At 46.2% G+C, this 16,614-nt stretch overlaps 1 protein-coding gene across 2 annotated transcripts in view; it reads left to right on the plus strand.

Moving 5' to 3' along the window:
• Positions 1-16,614, plus strand: part of rims4 (regulating synaptic membrane exocytosis 4) — a 103,223-nt gene that overhangs the window by 45,039 nt on the left and 41,570 nt on the right. Inside the window, exon 3 of one of the 2 annotated variants that reach the window (XM_078236185.1) lies at positions 12,144-12,279. In XM_078236185.1, coding sequence (XP_078092311.1) covers positions 12,144-12,279 — 136 coding nt within the window. Of the gene's footprint in view, positions 1-12,137; positions 12,280-16,614 lie in introns of both variants that reach the window. The other variant, XM_078236184.1, reaches the window with a different exon arrangement.

A 16,614-nucleotide genomic window follows, 5' to 3' on the forward strand; every position in this document is an offset into this window, starting at 1 on the left:
GATTTACACACTATTTGTTGTTGATTTACACGCTATCTGTTGATGATTTACACACTATTTGTTGTTGATTTACACACTATTTGTTGATGATTTACACACTATTTGTTGATGATTTACACACTATTTGCCATTGATTTACACACTATTTGTTGTTGATTTACACACTATTTGTTGTTGATTTACACACTATTTGCCATTGATTTACACACTATTTGTTGATGATTTACACACTATTTGTTGATGATTTACACACTATTTGCAGTTGATTTACACACTATTTGTTGTTGATTTACACACTATTTGCCATTGATTTACACACTGTTTGTTGTTGATTTACACACTATTTGTTGTTGATTTACACACTATTTGTTGATGATTTACACACTATTTGTTGTTGATTTACACACTATTTGCCATTGATTTACATACTATTTGTTGATGATTTACACACTATTTGTTGATGATTTACACACTATTTGCAGTTGATTTACACACTATTTGTTGTTGATTTACACACTATTTGTTGATTTACACACTATTTGTTGTTGATTTACACACTATTTGCCATTGATTTACACACTATTTGTTGTTGATTTACACATTATTTGCCGTTGATTTACACACTATTTGCCATTGATTTACACGCTATCTGTTGTTGATTTACACATTATTTGCCATTGATTTACACACTATTTGTTGTTGATTTCCACACTATTTGTTGTTGATTTACACACTATTTGTTGTTGATTTACACACTATTCCTGCTTCTGGGTGTGACCTTCAAACATATCAATGAATAGATTGTTTGCTTCAAACTACTGACTCCCAGTTCGTAACTATTTCCTCCTATAAGTGATTGAGTGAGGTTTTATTCGTGACTACCTTTCATCTATGGCGGTGATCGTTCTGTGTGTTCATGTGGAACATAAAGAGTGATGTAGGGCAACTGGGCGCCATGGGCATCTTTTATGTAAGATCGGCAGTAGAGATTAGTCTGGAGCCATTTTTCTGATCCTCATTCCTGCTTTGTGTCCAGCGAAATATCACTGGGCTTGAGGACCGATAGGAATTGAAATTACTTCTGGAGATGAGTTTGGACCTCAGATTGGGGTTGGGGGAATGGGACAGTGAGGCGGGGTTTGGGGGGGGGCTAGAGGGACAGTGGGGGGGGGGAGGTGCAGTGGAGGGGGGGAGGTTTGGAGGACAGTTTTGGGGTCTTGCTCCTGCTTTCCTGCTCCTTGTGGCTCCAATGAAGACTTTTTTCCAAATAAAAACTTTGCCCAATTTACCTTCAGATTGCAGCTGGAGGGATCATTAATGACCCTTGAGTAGAGACACAATGAGTGAGAAAGCCTCTGAAATAAGAAACTGGCGATGCGTTTATTAACATGAGGGCTCATAGCATATTTCTGAAGGTTGGATAAAATGAAACACTGAAGTTTAGGATTATTCAGGGTGGATAATCTGGATATATATTCTGGTCGCATCTTGTGGAGTCTAGGAATCACTGTTGGTATCTTGTCCACTAATTTAATTCTGATTACATAGAACATAGAACAGTACAGCACAGAACAGGCCCTTTGGCCCACAATGTTGTGCCGAGCTTTATCTGAAACCAAGATCAAGCTATCCCACTCCCTATCATCCTGGTGTGCTCCATGTGTCTATCCAATAACCGCTTAAATGTTCCTAAAGTGTCTGACTCCACTATCACTGCAGGCAGTCTATTCCACACCTCAACCACTCTCTGCATAAAGAACCTACCTCTGATATCCTTCCTATATCTCCCACCACGAACCCTATAGTTATGCCCCCTTGTAATAGCTCCATCCACCCGAGGAAATAGTCTTTGAACGTTCACTCTATCTATCCCCTTCATCATTTTATAAACCTCTATTAAGTCTCCCCTCAGCCTCCTCCGGTCCAGAGAGAACAGGCCTAGCTCCCTCAACCTTTCCTCATAAGACCTACCCTCCAAACCAGGCAGCATCCTGGTAAATCTCCTCTGCACTCTTTCCAGCACTTCCACATCCTTCTTTCAGTGAGGTGACCAGAACTGCACACAATATTCCAAATGTGGTCTCACCAAGGTCCTGTACAGTTGCAGCATAACCCCACGGCTCTTAAACTCCAACCCCCTGTTAATAAAAGCTAACACACTATAGGCCTTCTTCACAGCTCTATCCACTTGAGTGGCAACCTTTAGAGATCTGTGGATATGAACCCCAAGATCTCTCTGTTCCTCCACAGTCTTCAGAACCCTACCTTTGACCCTGTAATCCACATTTAAATTAGTCCCACCAAAATGAATCACCTCACATTTATCAGGGTTAAACTCCATTTGCCATTTTTCAGCCCAGCTTTGCATCCTATCTATGTCTCTTTGCAGCCTACAACAGCCCTCCACCTCATCCACTACTCCACCAATCCTGGTGTCATCGGCAAATGTACTGATCCACCCTTCAGCCCCCTCCTCTAAGTCATTAATAAAAGTCACAAAGAGCAGAGGACCAAGCACTGATCTCTGTGGCACTCCGCTAGCAACCTGCCTCCAATCCGAAAATTTTCCATCCACCACCACCCTCTGTCTTCGATCAGATAGCCAGTTACCTATCCAATCGGCCAACTTTCCCTCTATCCCACACCTCCTCACTTTCATCATAAGCCGACCATGGGGGACCTTATCAAACGCCTTACTAAAATCCATGTATATGACATCAACTGCCCTACCTTCATCAACACACTTAGTTACCTCCTCAAAAAATTCTATCAAATTTGTGAGGCACGACTTGCCCTTCACGAATCCGTGCTGACTACCCCGGATTAATCCGCATCTTTCTAAATGGTCGTAAATCCCATCCCTAAGGACCTTTTCCATCAATTTACCAACCACCGAAGTAAGACTAACCGGTCTATAATTACCAGGGTCATTTCTATTCCCTTTCTTAAACAGAGGAACAACATTCACCATTCTCCAGTCCTCTGGCACCATCCCCGTGGACAGCGAGGACCCAAAGATCAAAGCCAAAGGCTCTGCAATCTCATCCCTTGCCTCCCAAAGAATCCTAGGATATATTTCATCAGGCCCAGGGGACTTATCGACCTTCAGTTTATTCAAAACTGCCAGGACATCCTCCCTCCGAACATCTATTTCCTCCAGCCTATTAGCTTGTAACACCTTCTCTTCCTCAAAAACATGATGGGATAGAGTCATAGAGGTTTACAGCATGGGAACAGGTCCTTCGGCCCAACTTGTCCACGCCGCCCTTTTTTTAAAAAACCCCTAAACTAATCCCAATTGCCCGCATTTGGCCCATATCCCGCTATACCCATCGTACCCATGTAACTATCTAAATGCTTTTTAAAAGACAAAATTGTACCCGCCTCTACTACTACCTCTGGCAGCTTGTTCCAGACACCCACCACCCTCTGTGTGAAAATATTGCCCCTCTGGACACTTTTGTATCTCTCCCCTCTCACCTTAAACCTATGCCCTCTAGTTTTAGACTCCCCTATCTTTGGGAAAAGATATTGACTATCTATCGGATCTGTGCCCCTCATTATTTTATAGACCTCTATAAGATCACCTCTCAGCCTCCTACGCTCCAGAGGAAAAAGTCCCAGTCTATCTAACCTCTCTTTATAACTCAATCCCTCAAAACAAAGAACAAAGAACAAAGAACAATACAGCACAGGAACAGGCCCTTCGGCCCTCCAAGCCCGCAGTGCTCCCTGGTCCCAACTAGATCATTCTTTTGTATCCCTCCATTCCCACTCCATTCATGTGGCTGTCTAGATAAGTCTTAAACATTCCCAGTGTGTCTGCCTCCACCACCTTGCCCGGCAGCGCATTCCAGGCCCCCACCACCCTCTGTGTAAAATACGTCCTTCTGATATCCGTGTTAAACCTCCCCCCCTTCACCTTGAACCTATGACCCCTCATGAACGTCACCACTGACCTGGGAAAAAGCTTCCCACCGTTCACCCTATCTATGCCTTTCATAATTTTATACACCTCTATTCGGTCACCCCTCATCCTCCGCCTTTCCAGTGAGAACAACCCCAGTTTACCCAATCTCTCCTCATAACTAAGCCCTTCCATACCAGGCAACATCCTGGTAAACCTCCTCTGCACTCTCTCCAAAGCCTCCACGTCCTTCTGGTAGTGTGGCGACCAGAACTGGGCGCAGTATTCCAAATGCGGCCAAACCAACGTTCTATACAACTGCAACACCAGACCCCAACTTTTATACTCTATGCCCCGTCCTATAAAGGCAAGCATGCCATATGCCTTATTCACTACCTTCTCCACCTGTGACGTCACCTTCAAGGATCTGTGGACTTGCACACCCAGGTCCCTCTGTGTACCTAAAGTCCTGGTCGCATCAAGTCCTGGTAGCATCCCAGTAAATCTTTTCTGCACTCTTTCTAGTTTAATAATATCCTTTCTGTAATAGGATGACCAGAATTGCACACAGTATTCCAAGTGTGGCCTGACCAATGTCTTGTACAACTTCAACAAGACGTTCCAACTCCTGTATTCAATGTTCTGACCAATGAAACCAAGTATGCCGAATGCCTTCTTCACCATTCTGTCCACCTGTGGCTCCACTTTCAAGGAGCTATGAACATGTACCCCTCGATCTCTTTGTTCTGTAACTCTCCCCAACGCCCTACCATTAACTGAGTAAGTCCTGCCCTGGTTCAATCTATCAAAATGCATCACCTCGCATTTGTCTAAATTAAACTCCATCTGCCATTCGTCAGCCCACTGGCCCAATTGATCAAGATCCTGTTGCAATTGGAGATAACTTTCTTCACTGTCCACTATGCCACCAATCTTAGTGTCATCTGCAAACTTACTAACCATGCCTCCTATATTCTCATCCAAATCATTAATATAAATGACAAATAACAGTGGGCCCAGCACTGATCCCTGAGGCACACCGCTGGTCACAGGCCTCCAGTTTGAAAAACAACCCTCTACAACCACCCTCTGTCTTCTGTCAAGAAGCCAATTTTGTATCCATTTAGATACCTCACCCTGGATCCCATGAGATTTAACCTTATGCAACAACCCACCATGCGGTATCTTGTCAAAGGCCTTGCTAAAGTCCTTGTAGACAACATCAACTGCACTGCCCTCATCTACCTTCTTGGTTACCCCTTCAAAAAACTCAATCAAATTTGTGAGACATGATTTTCCACTCACAAAGCCATGCTGACTGTCCCTAATCAGTACTTGCGTCTCTAAATGCCTGCAGATCCTGTCTCTCAAAATACCTTCCAACAATTTACCCACCACAGATGTGAGGCTAACTGGCCTGTAGTTCCCAGGCTTTTCCCTGCAGCCTTTTTAAACAAAGGCACAACATTTGCCACTCTCCAATCTTCAGGCATCTCACCCGTGACTATCGATGATTCAAATAGCTCAGCGAGGGAAACCGCAATTTCCTCCCTAGCCACCCACAGTTTCCTGGGATACACTTCATCAGGTCCCGGGGATTTATCTATCTTGATGCGTTTTAAGACTTCCAGCATCTCCTTCTCTGTAATATGTACACTCCTCAAGACATCACTATTTATTTCCCCAAGTTCCCTAACATCCATGCTTTTCTCAACAGTAAATACTGATGAGAAATATTCATTTAGATCTCATGTTGATCTGCACATAGGTGACCTTTTTGATCCTCAAGAGGCCGTACTCTGCCTCTTGTTACTCTTTTGTCCTTTATGTATTTGTAGAAGCTCTTTGGATTCTCCTTTGCCTTATCTGCCAAAACAACCTTGTGTCCCCTTTTTGCCCTCCTGATTTCTCTCTTAATTCTACTCCCATACCCCCTATACTTTTCAAGGGATTCACTTGATCCCAGCTGCCAATGCACGTCATGTGCCTCTTTCTTCTTTTTGACCAGGGCCTCTATATCCCCAGTCACCCAGGGTTCCCTACTTCTGCCAGCCTCGCCCTTCACTCTAAGAGGAATGTGTTTACCCTGAACCCTGCAGAGGAGATTCACTCGGTTGATTCCAGAGTTGAGAGGGTTGGTTTATGAGGAGAGACTGAGTAGACCGGGGCCAGAATTGAAGTTGTGCAGATCAAGAGGAAAGTTCTCGGGCTGGAGAAATTTACAGTGAGGAATGAAACCATTGATCGATGTGAACATAAAGATGGAAATGGGATGTATACTCTCTGGAGTTTGGTAGAGTGAGAGATGATTGAAACAAGCTTCTGAAGGGGAATTGACAGGGTGGATCCTGCGAGGTTGTTTCCCCTGGCTGGAGAATCTTGATGTGGAGATGCCGGCGTTGGACTGGGGTAAACACAGTAAGAAGATCTTACTGGAGAATCTTGAACATAGTGACAGGACGAAGGGACAATCATTTAGGACTGAGATGAAGAGGAATTTCTTCACTTCAAGGGTTGTGAATCTTTGGAATTCTCCTCCCCAGAGGCTTGTAGGCGTTCCATCATTAATTATATTTACAACTGGGATCTCTCAGGGAATCCAGTGATATGGGAATGAGTGGGAAAGTTAAAGTCAAGGATCAGCCATGATCATACTGAATGATGGAGAGGTCTTGGTGGGCCGAACGGTCTTTTTCTGCTCCGAGTTTTTATGTTCTAAAAGTAAAATTTTGACATTGCTTAACTGGGAGTCGGTGTAGGACAGTGAGCACAGAGATGGTGAGAGCTGGAGCAAAGGACAGCAGAGTTTAGGAGGAGCTTAAAGGTGTGTAGATTGTGGGAAACCCATCAGGAAAGAACTTAAATTGTCTTGTGCAGAGGCAACTTTCTCTCTAGAATCCTGCAACTGATGGAATGAAGCAGCTGTGTACAGCAAAGTGTTAAAACAAACTGCATTGACAGTCTCTCTGCCATTTGATCTCCTCAATAAAAAACAGCTTGGGTGATTACCAATGACTCTCACCACCTCTGTGCTCACTGACCTACACCCAACTCCCAATCCAGCAGTACTTCAATGTTAACATTTTACATGAGAACATACGAACTAGGAGCAGGAAAAGACCATTGGGTCCATCTCCATCATTCAATATGATCATGGCTGATCTTTGGCTTCAGCTGAACTTGTTCACCCATGTGGGTGAGTTATTCACATATTTGTTCAGTGAGCAGGGATCTGATTGCACAAACCTTCAGGCACCAGTTCGGTACCTGCAATTGACCTCAGTGCCCAGGCCCTGGCTGTGAAGAGGGTAACTGGAGTTCCCACAGTTGATCACACGGTAGCACAGTGGTTAGCACTGCTGCTTCACAGCTCCAGGGTCCCGGGTTCGATTCCCGGCTCGGGTCACTGTCTGTGTGGAGTTTGCACATTCTCCTCGTGTCTGCGTGAGTTTCCTCCGGGTGCTCCGGTTTCCTCCCACAGTCCAAAGATGTGCGGGTTAGGTTGATTGGCCAGGTTAAAAATTGCCCCTTAGAGTCCTGAGATGTGTAGATTAGAGGGATTAGTGGGTAAAATATGTGGGGGTAGGGCCTGGGTGGGATTGTGGTCGGTGCAGACTCGATGGGCCGAATGGCCTCCTTCTGCACTGTAGGGTTTCTATGATTCTATGATTAACTAACAGAACGCAAAGTGTGGGGGTGTGTTTTTCTGGTTGGCGATCAGCGACTAGTGGTGTGCCTCAGGGATCAGTGTTGGGACCGTAATTGTTTATGATTTATATGGATGATTTGGAGTTGGGGACCGGGTATAGTGTGTCAAAGTTCGCAGAAAACACAAAGATGAGTGGCAGAGCAAAGTGTGCAGAGGACACTGAAAGTCTGCAAAGGGATATAGATAGTCTAAGTGAGTGGGCGAGGGTCTGGCAGATGGAGTACAATGTTGGTAAATGTGAGGTCATCCATTTAGGTAGGAATAACAGCAAAATGGACAATTATTTAATTGGTAAAAAATTGCAGCATGCTGCTGTGCAGAGGGACCTGGGTGTCCTTGTGCATGAATCACAAAAAATTGGTTTGCAGGTGCAGCAGGTAATTTTGTCCTTCATTGCGAGAGGGATGGAGTTTAAAAACAGTGAGGTTATGTTGCAGCTGTATAAAGTGCTGGTGACGCCACACCTGGAGTACTGTGTATAGTTTTGGTCTCCTTACTTGAGAAAGGATATACTGGCACTGGAGGGGGTGCAGAGGAGATTCACTAGGTTGATTCCAGAGTTGAGAGGGTTGGCTTATGAGGAGAGACTGAGTAGACTGGGGCTATACGCATTGGAATTCAGAAGAATGAGGGGAGATCTTATAGAAACATTTAAGATTATGAAGGGAATAGATAAGTTAGAAGCAGGGAAGTTGTTTCCACTGGCAGGTGAAACCAGAACTAGGGGGCATAGCCTCAAAATAAGGGGAAGCATATTGAGGACTGAGTTGAAGAGGAACTTCTTCACACAAAGGGTTGTGAATCTGTGGAATTCTCTGCCCAGTGAAGCAGTTGAGGCTACCTCATTGAATGTTTTTAAGGCAAGGATAGATAGATTTTTGAACAGTGAAGGAATTAAGGGTTATGGTGAGCGGGCGGGTAAGTGGAGCTGAGTCCACGAAAAGATCAGCCATGATCTTATTGAATGGCGGAGCAGGCTTGAGGGGGCAGATGGCCTACTCCTGCTCCTAGTTCATATGTTCTCATGTTCTTATCACAAGCCAGTGATCAGCATTGGAAAGTGGATCTGTGTGGACAGTAGCTGTGATCTTCCCTTTGCCACATTCAGAACAAGAGGGTGAACAATCCAATGAGGTTCTGAAGGGCACTGATGAATTGTGGGATTATGCTCCGAGCAAACAGGTTCATATTGTGTCGATACATGAAACCATCACTGAGTCCAATCAGTCCATGTCTGCGCTCACACAACCCTGGGCAAATAGTCCAAATTACATTTGCTCACCCAGTTCCCCTTCATCATCTTTTCCTTCATCCAACAATCTAATCCAGTCTTGTTACAGCTTCTGTCTCAACCATTAACCTTAAAACAGAATTCCAAAACTTCACCACTCTCGGTGTGAAGATGTTAATCTGGACCCCTGTGAAACAGGTTCTCTGGCCTCCGCTCAGCGCTTTTCTTGGTGGCGGGCTGTTTGCTGGTGGTGGCATCGTCTGGATCTGCTGCTATCAATGGGAATTCCCACTGAGGCCACCTCACACTGCCAGGAAGCCTAAAGAATCCTGCTGGAGTGAACAGCTGGAAATTCCTCCCAATCTTCCATTCCTAAGGTTGTGAAATTAAAAGGAACTTTGCATTGATATAGTGCCTTTCACAATCACTCGTTATCTATCAAGTGCTTTGAAGTACTTCTGAAGAGTAGCCACTGTTGTCAGGTTGGAAACACAACAGCTATTTTGTGCATAGAAAGATCCCACAAGCACCAATATGATGATGATTAGATAATCTGTTTTTTTTTGTGATGTTGATAGAATATCAGCCAGGACTCTGGGGAGAACTCCCCTCTCCTTCCTCAGAATAGCAGCTCAGTACGTTCACGGCCAACCAAGCCTCAAATGGGGTCTCAGTTTAACATCTCATCCAAAAAGGCTGCACCTCTGACCCTGGAGTACTCCCTCAGTACTGCACTGGAGGCTCAACCTGGACTTCTGTCCTCAAACTTGAACTTGAAATTCATGATCCAACGGAAAGAGTGCCATCAACTGAGCCACAGCTAACACTGTGCCTGATGTTAGCTATACTTCACGGTGGCACGGTTAGCACTGCTGTCTCACAGCGCCAGACACCCGAGTTCGATTCCTGGCTTTGGTCACTGTCTGTGTGGAGTTTGCACGTTTTCCCCGAGGGTTTCCTCCGGGTGCTCCGGTTTCCTCCCACAGTCCAAAGATGTGCATTGGCCATGATAAATTCTCCCTCAGTATTCCCAAACAGGCACTGGAGTGTGACGACTAGGGGATTTTCGCAGTAACTTCATAGCATTGTTAATGTAAGCCTACTTGTGATACTAATAAATAAATAAACTTCAATAACTTCCCCTGGCAGAGTACTTTACACCTTCTCATTATTCCAAAACCGCTCAGAATTCTAAACAAAAGTCCACTGATGATCCTCTTGGCTTTGCCAGTGGAGATACTCCCAGTTTCGCTTCCGAACTATAATATCCCATCTGTGATAGGAACCATTCTATCCAAACTATTAAAGCTTGGATCGTTCTGTTTCTGCAGATACCGTGACTATGTTGAATTAGTGGCTGATCTTCAATAAATCAGTGACATAATTGTTATGAGTCACTTGGAGATGGAACTATAATTACTTTCATTTCTTGAATCATTTTTATGACTGGGATTTTTAATCTGGTAGATGGGATGTAAATTAAAATTGATAAATATTATGGAATCACAAGCCCCCAGAGTCAAATAAAATAAGGTTGCCACAGGATGGTGTAATGTGTCTGGATTCTGTTTGCTTGTTATTGTTTCTATCCAACAGTTCAGGGTCCCAGATACATGCAACTCACTGGGAAATAAAAGGCTGTCTAGTTCTCAATAATCACATGAAACAAGGATAATGGGTTGTTGACTAATCAGTACATGTGATATTATCGGTCCTGAGGGACTGGCTGTGAGATTGGCTGAATGAACAATGAACAGAGAAAAGTACAACACAGGCCTTTCGGCCCTCCAAGCCTGTGCCGATCATGATGCCCTAACTAAACTAAAATAAACCTTCTGCCCTTACTCGGTCCGTATCCCTCTATTCCCTCCCTATTCATGTACCCATCCAGATGCTTCCTAAATGTTGCTAATGTGCCTGCTTCCACCACTTCCTCTGGCAGCGCGTTCCAGGCACCCACCACTCTCTGCGTGAAAAACTTCTCCCCTCTCACCTTGAACCTGTGCCCCTTGTAATTGACGCTTCCACCCTGGGAAAAAGCCTCTGACTATCCACCCTGTCTGTGCCTCTCATCATTTTGTAGACCTCTATCAGGTCTCCCCTCAGCCTCCATCTCTCCAGTGAAAACAATCCGAGTTTATTCAACCTGTTATAGCCAACACCCTGGTGATGGAGCGTGGAATGGTCGCTGTTTTTTACCAGTGACGGTGTACGGTCCATGGTGCACGGTGAGAGTACCTGGTGAACTCCGGTTGAGCTCTTTATTACCTTTTGCATTGTTCTGATGCTTTAAGTTGTTCGCGTTGGGAGGGAGGGAGGGCCCATGGCAACTTCAGGAGACCATAAGCTGGTGGGAGTGGTGGGGAGGGCAGCTCAAGAGGAGTGCCCACCTCCAAAAGCTGCCAGCCTATCAGAGGACGGGGAGTCCAGCGGCATCAGCCACATCACCTGTATCATTTTTATTCATTCATTCGTGGGACATGGGTGTTGCTGGCTGGCCAGCATTTATTGGCCATCCCTACTTGCCCTTGGCTCGGCCATTTCAGAATCTACCACATTGCTGTGGCTCTGGAGTCACATGTAGGCCAGACCGGGTAAGGACGGCAGATTTCCTTCCCTAAAGGACATTAGTGAACCAGATGGGTTTTTACGACAATCGACAATGGTTTCATGGTCATCAGTAGGTTCTTAATTCCAGATTTTTTTATTGAATTCAAATTCCACCATCTGCCGTGGCGGGATTCGAACGCCGGTCCCCAGAACATCAGCTGAGTTTCTCGATGAATAGTCTAGCGATAACACCACTAGACCAACACCTCCTGCATGAAATTCCTGACTAGGGCATTCTCCAGTTATCTGGGTTCTGCTGCTTACCTTGGGGAGGGCAATCTGGATAGAGGATTTCGTGCTGAGTAATGCTGAGGCAGCACGGTGGCACAGTGGTTAGCACGGCTGCCTCACAGCGCCAGGGACCCGGGTTCAATTCCAACCTTGAGTGTCTGTCTGTGTGAAGTTTGCACATTCTCCCTGCGTATGTGTGGGTTTCCTCCGGGTGCTCCAGTTTCCTCCCACACTCCAACGATGTACAGGTTAGATGGATTGGCCATGCTAGATTTCCCCTTAGTGTCCAAAGGTGCAGCATTACTGGGATAGGACTGGGTAAGATGCTCTATCGGAGAGTCAGTGCAGACTCAATGGGCCGAATGGCTTCCTTCTACGCTGAAGGGATTGTATGATTCTATGAGGGGGAACCTCCAGCACTACCTAACCGATTCATCTTCTTCTTATAGATGGAGATGGTCGGAAACTACGAGGGGCAATCCAACGCAGCACGGAGACAGGACTTGCCGTCGAGATGCCAAGTAGAACGGTGCGTCAAGCCAGCCATGAGTCCATTGAGGAAAGCATGAACAGCTATGGATCTGAAGGGAAGTAAGTGGTAAAATGACGGATGTGCCCAGCTGAGGGTGTTGGCTTTCCGATGTGGCGAGTGGGTAATGTGAGGAATCTGTGTTACCCTGTCATTCCCAGGAAAGAAGGGGGTTGAAACTGAGGTCGGCGGGAAAGGGAATTGGAAAAAGTGTAAATCGGACAGGACGTTCTCACCTGCCCAAAAGCATCTTCACTCCCAGTGAGCCCAAACTCTCAAATCTCTTTGATATTGCAGTAGCTGCGAAACTGAATGCTTCAGGTCTTGGTCGAGCTGATGATGGGCCCATTTGCCAGTACCACAAATCTACCATCAAACATTGTGTAATTATTACTTTTCTGATTCTAACTTTCTCACAAAAGTCACCCTTTGAGATAATTCTGATTCTTCCAAACATCAGAAATTCATGGCATGAAGGAGATGTGTTGCTCTGTCCCCACCTTCCCCACACACCCTACACGAGCATCATGACTAGATACTTCATTTCACTCATTCTTGGAATGTGGGTGTCGCTGGCTGGGCCAGCATTCATTGCCCATCCTTAATTGTCCTTGAGAAGGTGGTGGTGAGCTGCTTCTGGAATCGCTGAGGTGTAGGTGCACCCACAGTGCTAGAACAAAACAAAGAACAAAGAACAATACAGCACAGGAACAGGCCCTTCGGCCCTCCAAGCCCGCGCCGCTCCCTGATCCAAACTAGACCATTCTTTTGTATCCCTCCATTCCCACTCCGTTCATGTGGCGATCTAGATAAGTCTTAAACGTTCCCAGTGTGTCCGCCTCCACCACCTTGTCCGGCAGTGCATTCCAGGCCCCCACCACCCTCTGTGTAAAATATGTCCTTCTGATATCTGTGTTAAACCTCCCCCCCGTCACCTTGAACCTATGACCCCTCATGAACGTCACCACCGATCTGGGAAAAAGCTTCCCACCGTTCACCCTATCTATGCCTTTCATAATTTTATACACCTCTATTCGGTCACCCCTCATCCTCCGTCTTTCCAGTGAGAACAACCCCAGTTTACCCAATCTCTCCTCATAACTAAGCCCTTCCATACCAGGCAACATCCTGGTAAACCTCCTCTGCACTCTCTCTAAAGCCTCCATGTCCTTCCGCTAGTGTGGCGACCAGAACTGGGCGCAGTATTCCAAATGCGGCCGAACCAACGTTCTATACAACTGCAACATCAGACCCCAACTTTTATACTCTATGCCCTGTCCTATAAAGGCAAGCATGCCATATGCCTTATTCACTACCTTCTCCACCTGTGACGCCACCTTCAAGGATCTGTGGACTTGCACACCCAGGTCCCTCTGCGTATCTACACCCTTTATGGTTCTGCCATTTATCATATAGCTCCCCCCTACGTTAGTTCTACCAAAATGCATCACTTCGCATTTATCTGGATTGAACTCCATCTTCCAGTTCTTTGCCCAAATTTCCAGCCTATCTATATCCTTCTGTAGCCTCTGACAATGTTCCTCACTATCTGCAAGTCCAGTCACTTTCGTGTCGTCCGCAAACTTACTGATCACCCCAGTTACACCTTCTTCCAGATCGTTTATATAAATCACGAACAGCAGAGATCCCAATGCAGAGCCCTGCGGAACACCACTAGTCACAGGCATCCAGCCGGAAAAAGACCCTTCCACTACCACCCTCTGTCTGCTGTGACCAAGCCAGTTCTCCACCCATCTAGCCACCTCCCCCTTTATCCCATGAGATCCAACCTTTTTCACCAGCCTACCATGAGGGACTTTGTCAAACGCTTTACTAAAGTCCATATCGACGACATCCACGGCCCTTCCCTCGTCAACCATTCTAGTCACTTCTTCAAAAAACTCCACCAGGTTAGTGAGGCATGACCTCCCTCTCACAAAGCCATGCTGACTATCGTTAATGAGTTTATTCCTTTCTAAATGCGCATACATCCTATCTCTAAGAATCCTCTCCAACAACTTCCCGACCACGGATGTCAAGCTCACCGGCCTATAATTTCCCGGGTTATCCTTCCTACCCTTCTTAAATAACGGGACCACATTAGCTATCCTCCAGTCCTCTGGGACCTCACCTGTGTCCAGTGACGAGACAAAGATTTGCATCAAAGGCCCAGCGATTTCATCTCTCGTCTCCCTGAGCAGCCTGGGATAGATTCCATCAGGCCCTGGGGATTTGTCAGTCTTTATATTCCCTAAAAAACCTAACACTTCCTCCCTTGTAATGGAGATTTTCTCTAACGGGTCATCACTCCCCTCCGAGACACTCCCAGTCAACACTACCCTCTCCTTTGTGAATACCGACGCAAAGTATTCATTTAGGATCTCCCCTACTTCTTTGGGCTCCAAGCATAATTCTCCACTTTTGATCCTGAGAGGTCCGATCTTTTCCCTGACAACCCTTTTGTTCCTAACGTATGAATAAAATGCCTTGGGATTCTCCTTAATCCTGTCTGCCAAGGACATTTCGTGACCCCTTTTTGCCCTTCTAATTCCTCGTTTGAGTTCTTCCCAACTTTCTTTGTATTCCTCCAGAGCTCCCTCCGTTTTTAGCTGCCTGGACCTAACATACACCACTCTTTTCTTTTTGACCAATCCCTCAATTTCCCTGGTTATCCACGGTTCTCGAATCCTACCCTTCCTATCCTTCTTTTTTACAGGCACATGCCTATCCTGCAGCCTTAACAACTGTTCCTTAAAAGACTCCCACATGCCAGATGTGGATTTACCCTCAAACAGCCTCTCCCAATCAACAGCTGCCAATTTCTGCCTGATCCCATTAAAGTTAGCCTTCCCCCAATCCAACACCTTACCCTTGGGACACCACTCATCCTTTTCCATCACTATCCTAAAGCTAACAGAATTGTGGTCACTATTTGCCACGTGTTCCCCTACCGAAACTTTGAAGACCTGACCGGGCTCATTCCCCAGTACTAGGTCCAGTATAGCCCCCTTTCTAGTCGGGCTATCTACATATTGTTCCAAAGAACCCTCCTGTATGCATTTTACAAATGCCTCCCCATTCAGAGTCCCAGCTCTCAGCAATTTCCAGTCTATACCAGGGAAATTGAAGTCTCCCACTATAACAACCCTATTTTTCCTGCACCTATCCATTATCTCCTGACATATCCGTTCTTCCACTTCCCTTGGGCTGTTGGGGGGCCTGTAGTATACCCCCAACATAGTGACTGCGCCCTTCCTGTTTCTGAGCTCCACCCACAGTGACTCGTTACACGACCCCTCTGAATTGTCCTCCCTCTGCACCGCTGTAATATGCTCTCTAACTAATACTGCTACTCCCCCACCTCTTTTGGCCCCTCCTCTGTCTCGCCTACACTTGTACCCCGGAATATTCAGCTGCCAGTCCTGTCCCTCTTTCAACCAAGTCTCTGTCACCGCAACCACATCCAAATTCCTTGTAAGCATTAAGGCCCTAAGTTCGTCTGTCTTACCTGCTACACACCTTGCATTGAAGTAGATGCACTCCAGACCTCCAGGCCCAGTGAGGTCATTATCCCCCAGAGTGCTCTTCTTCTTTGCCAGCCTTGTCCTGGCCCCAAGCTCGTCCCCAGCCTCTACACTTGTAGACCTAATTTTTTGATCCCCGCCCCCCTGCCATATTAGTTTAAACCTACCCGAACTGCACTTGCAAAACTCCCAGCCAGGATATTCGTGCCCTTCCAATTTAGTTGTGACCCGTCCTTTTTGTACAGGTGCCATCCTCTCTTGAAAACTTCCCAGTGATCCAGGAATATGAAGCCCTCCCTCCTGGACCAGTCCTTTAGCCAAGCGTTCAATTGTACGATCTCCCTATTCCTAGCCTCACTGGCCCTAGGCATTGGGAGCAGCCCAGAGATGGCCACTCTGGAGGCCTTACTTTTTAGCCTATTTCCCAACTCCCTGAATTGCTCTCGTAGGATCCCCCTGCTCTTCCTATGTATGTCATTTGCACCAATGTGTACAATGACATCCGTTTCTTTATCCTCCCCTTTTAATATGCTTCCTATCCACTGGGCGACATCCAGTGCCCCAGCACCAGGTAGGCAGACTACTATCCTGGAGTCCCGTTCGCACCCACAGAATCGCCTGTCCGTGCCTCTAACCGACGCGTCCCCCACCACTATTGCTCTCCTAATCCCTCTCTTTCCTTTCTGGGCCACAGAGCCTGACTGTGTGCCGGTGACGTGGTCACTGTGGCTTACCCCTGGAGAGTCATCCTCCCCCACACTATCCAAAACAATATACCTGTTTTGGAGGGGGACAACCACAGGTGACTCCACCACTAATTGCTCACTCCCCTCCCCTCTCACACCTGTCGCCACTGGAATACTCTCTGGTATG

This window comes from Mustelus asterias, chromosome 20, assembly GCF_964213995.1.
Source record: "Mustelus asterias chromosome 20, sMusAst1.hap1.1, whole genome shotgun sequence".
NCBI classification, from domain to species: Eukaryota; Metazoa; Chordata; class Chondrichthyes; order Carcharhiniformes; family Triakidae; genus Mustelus; species Mustelus asterias.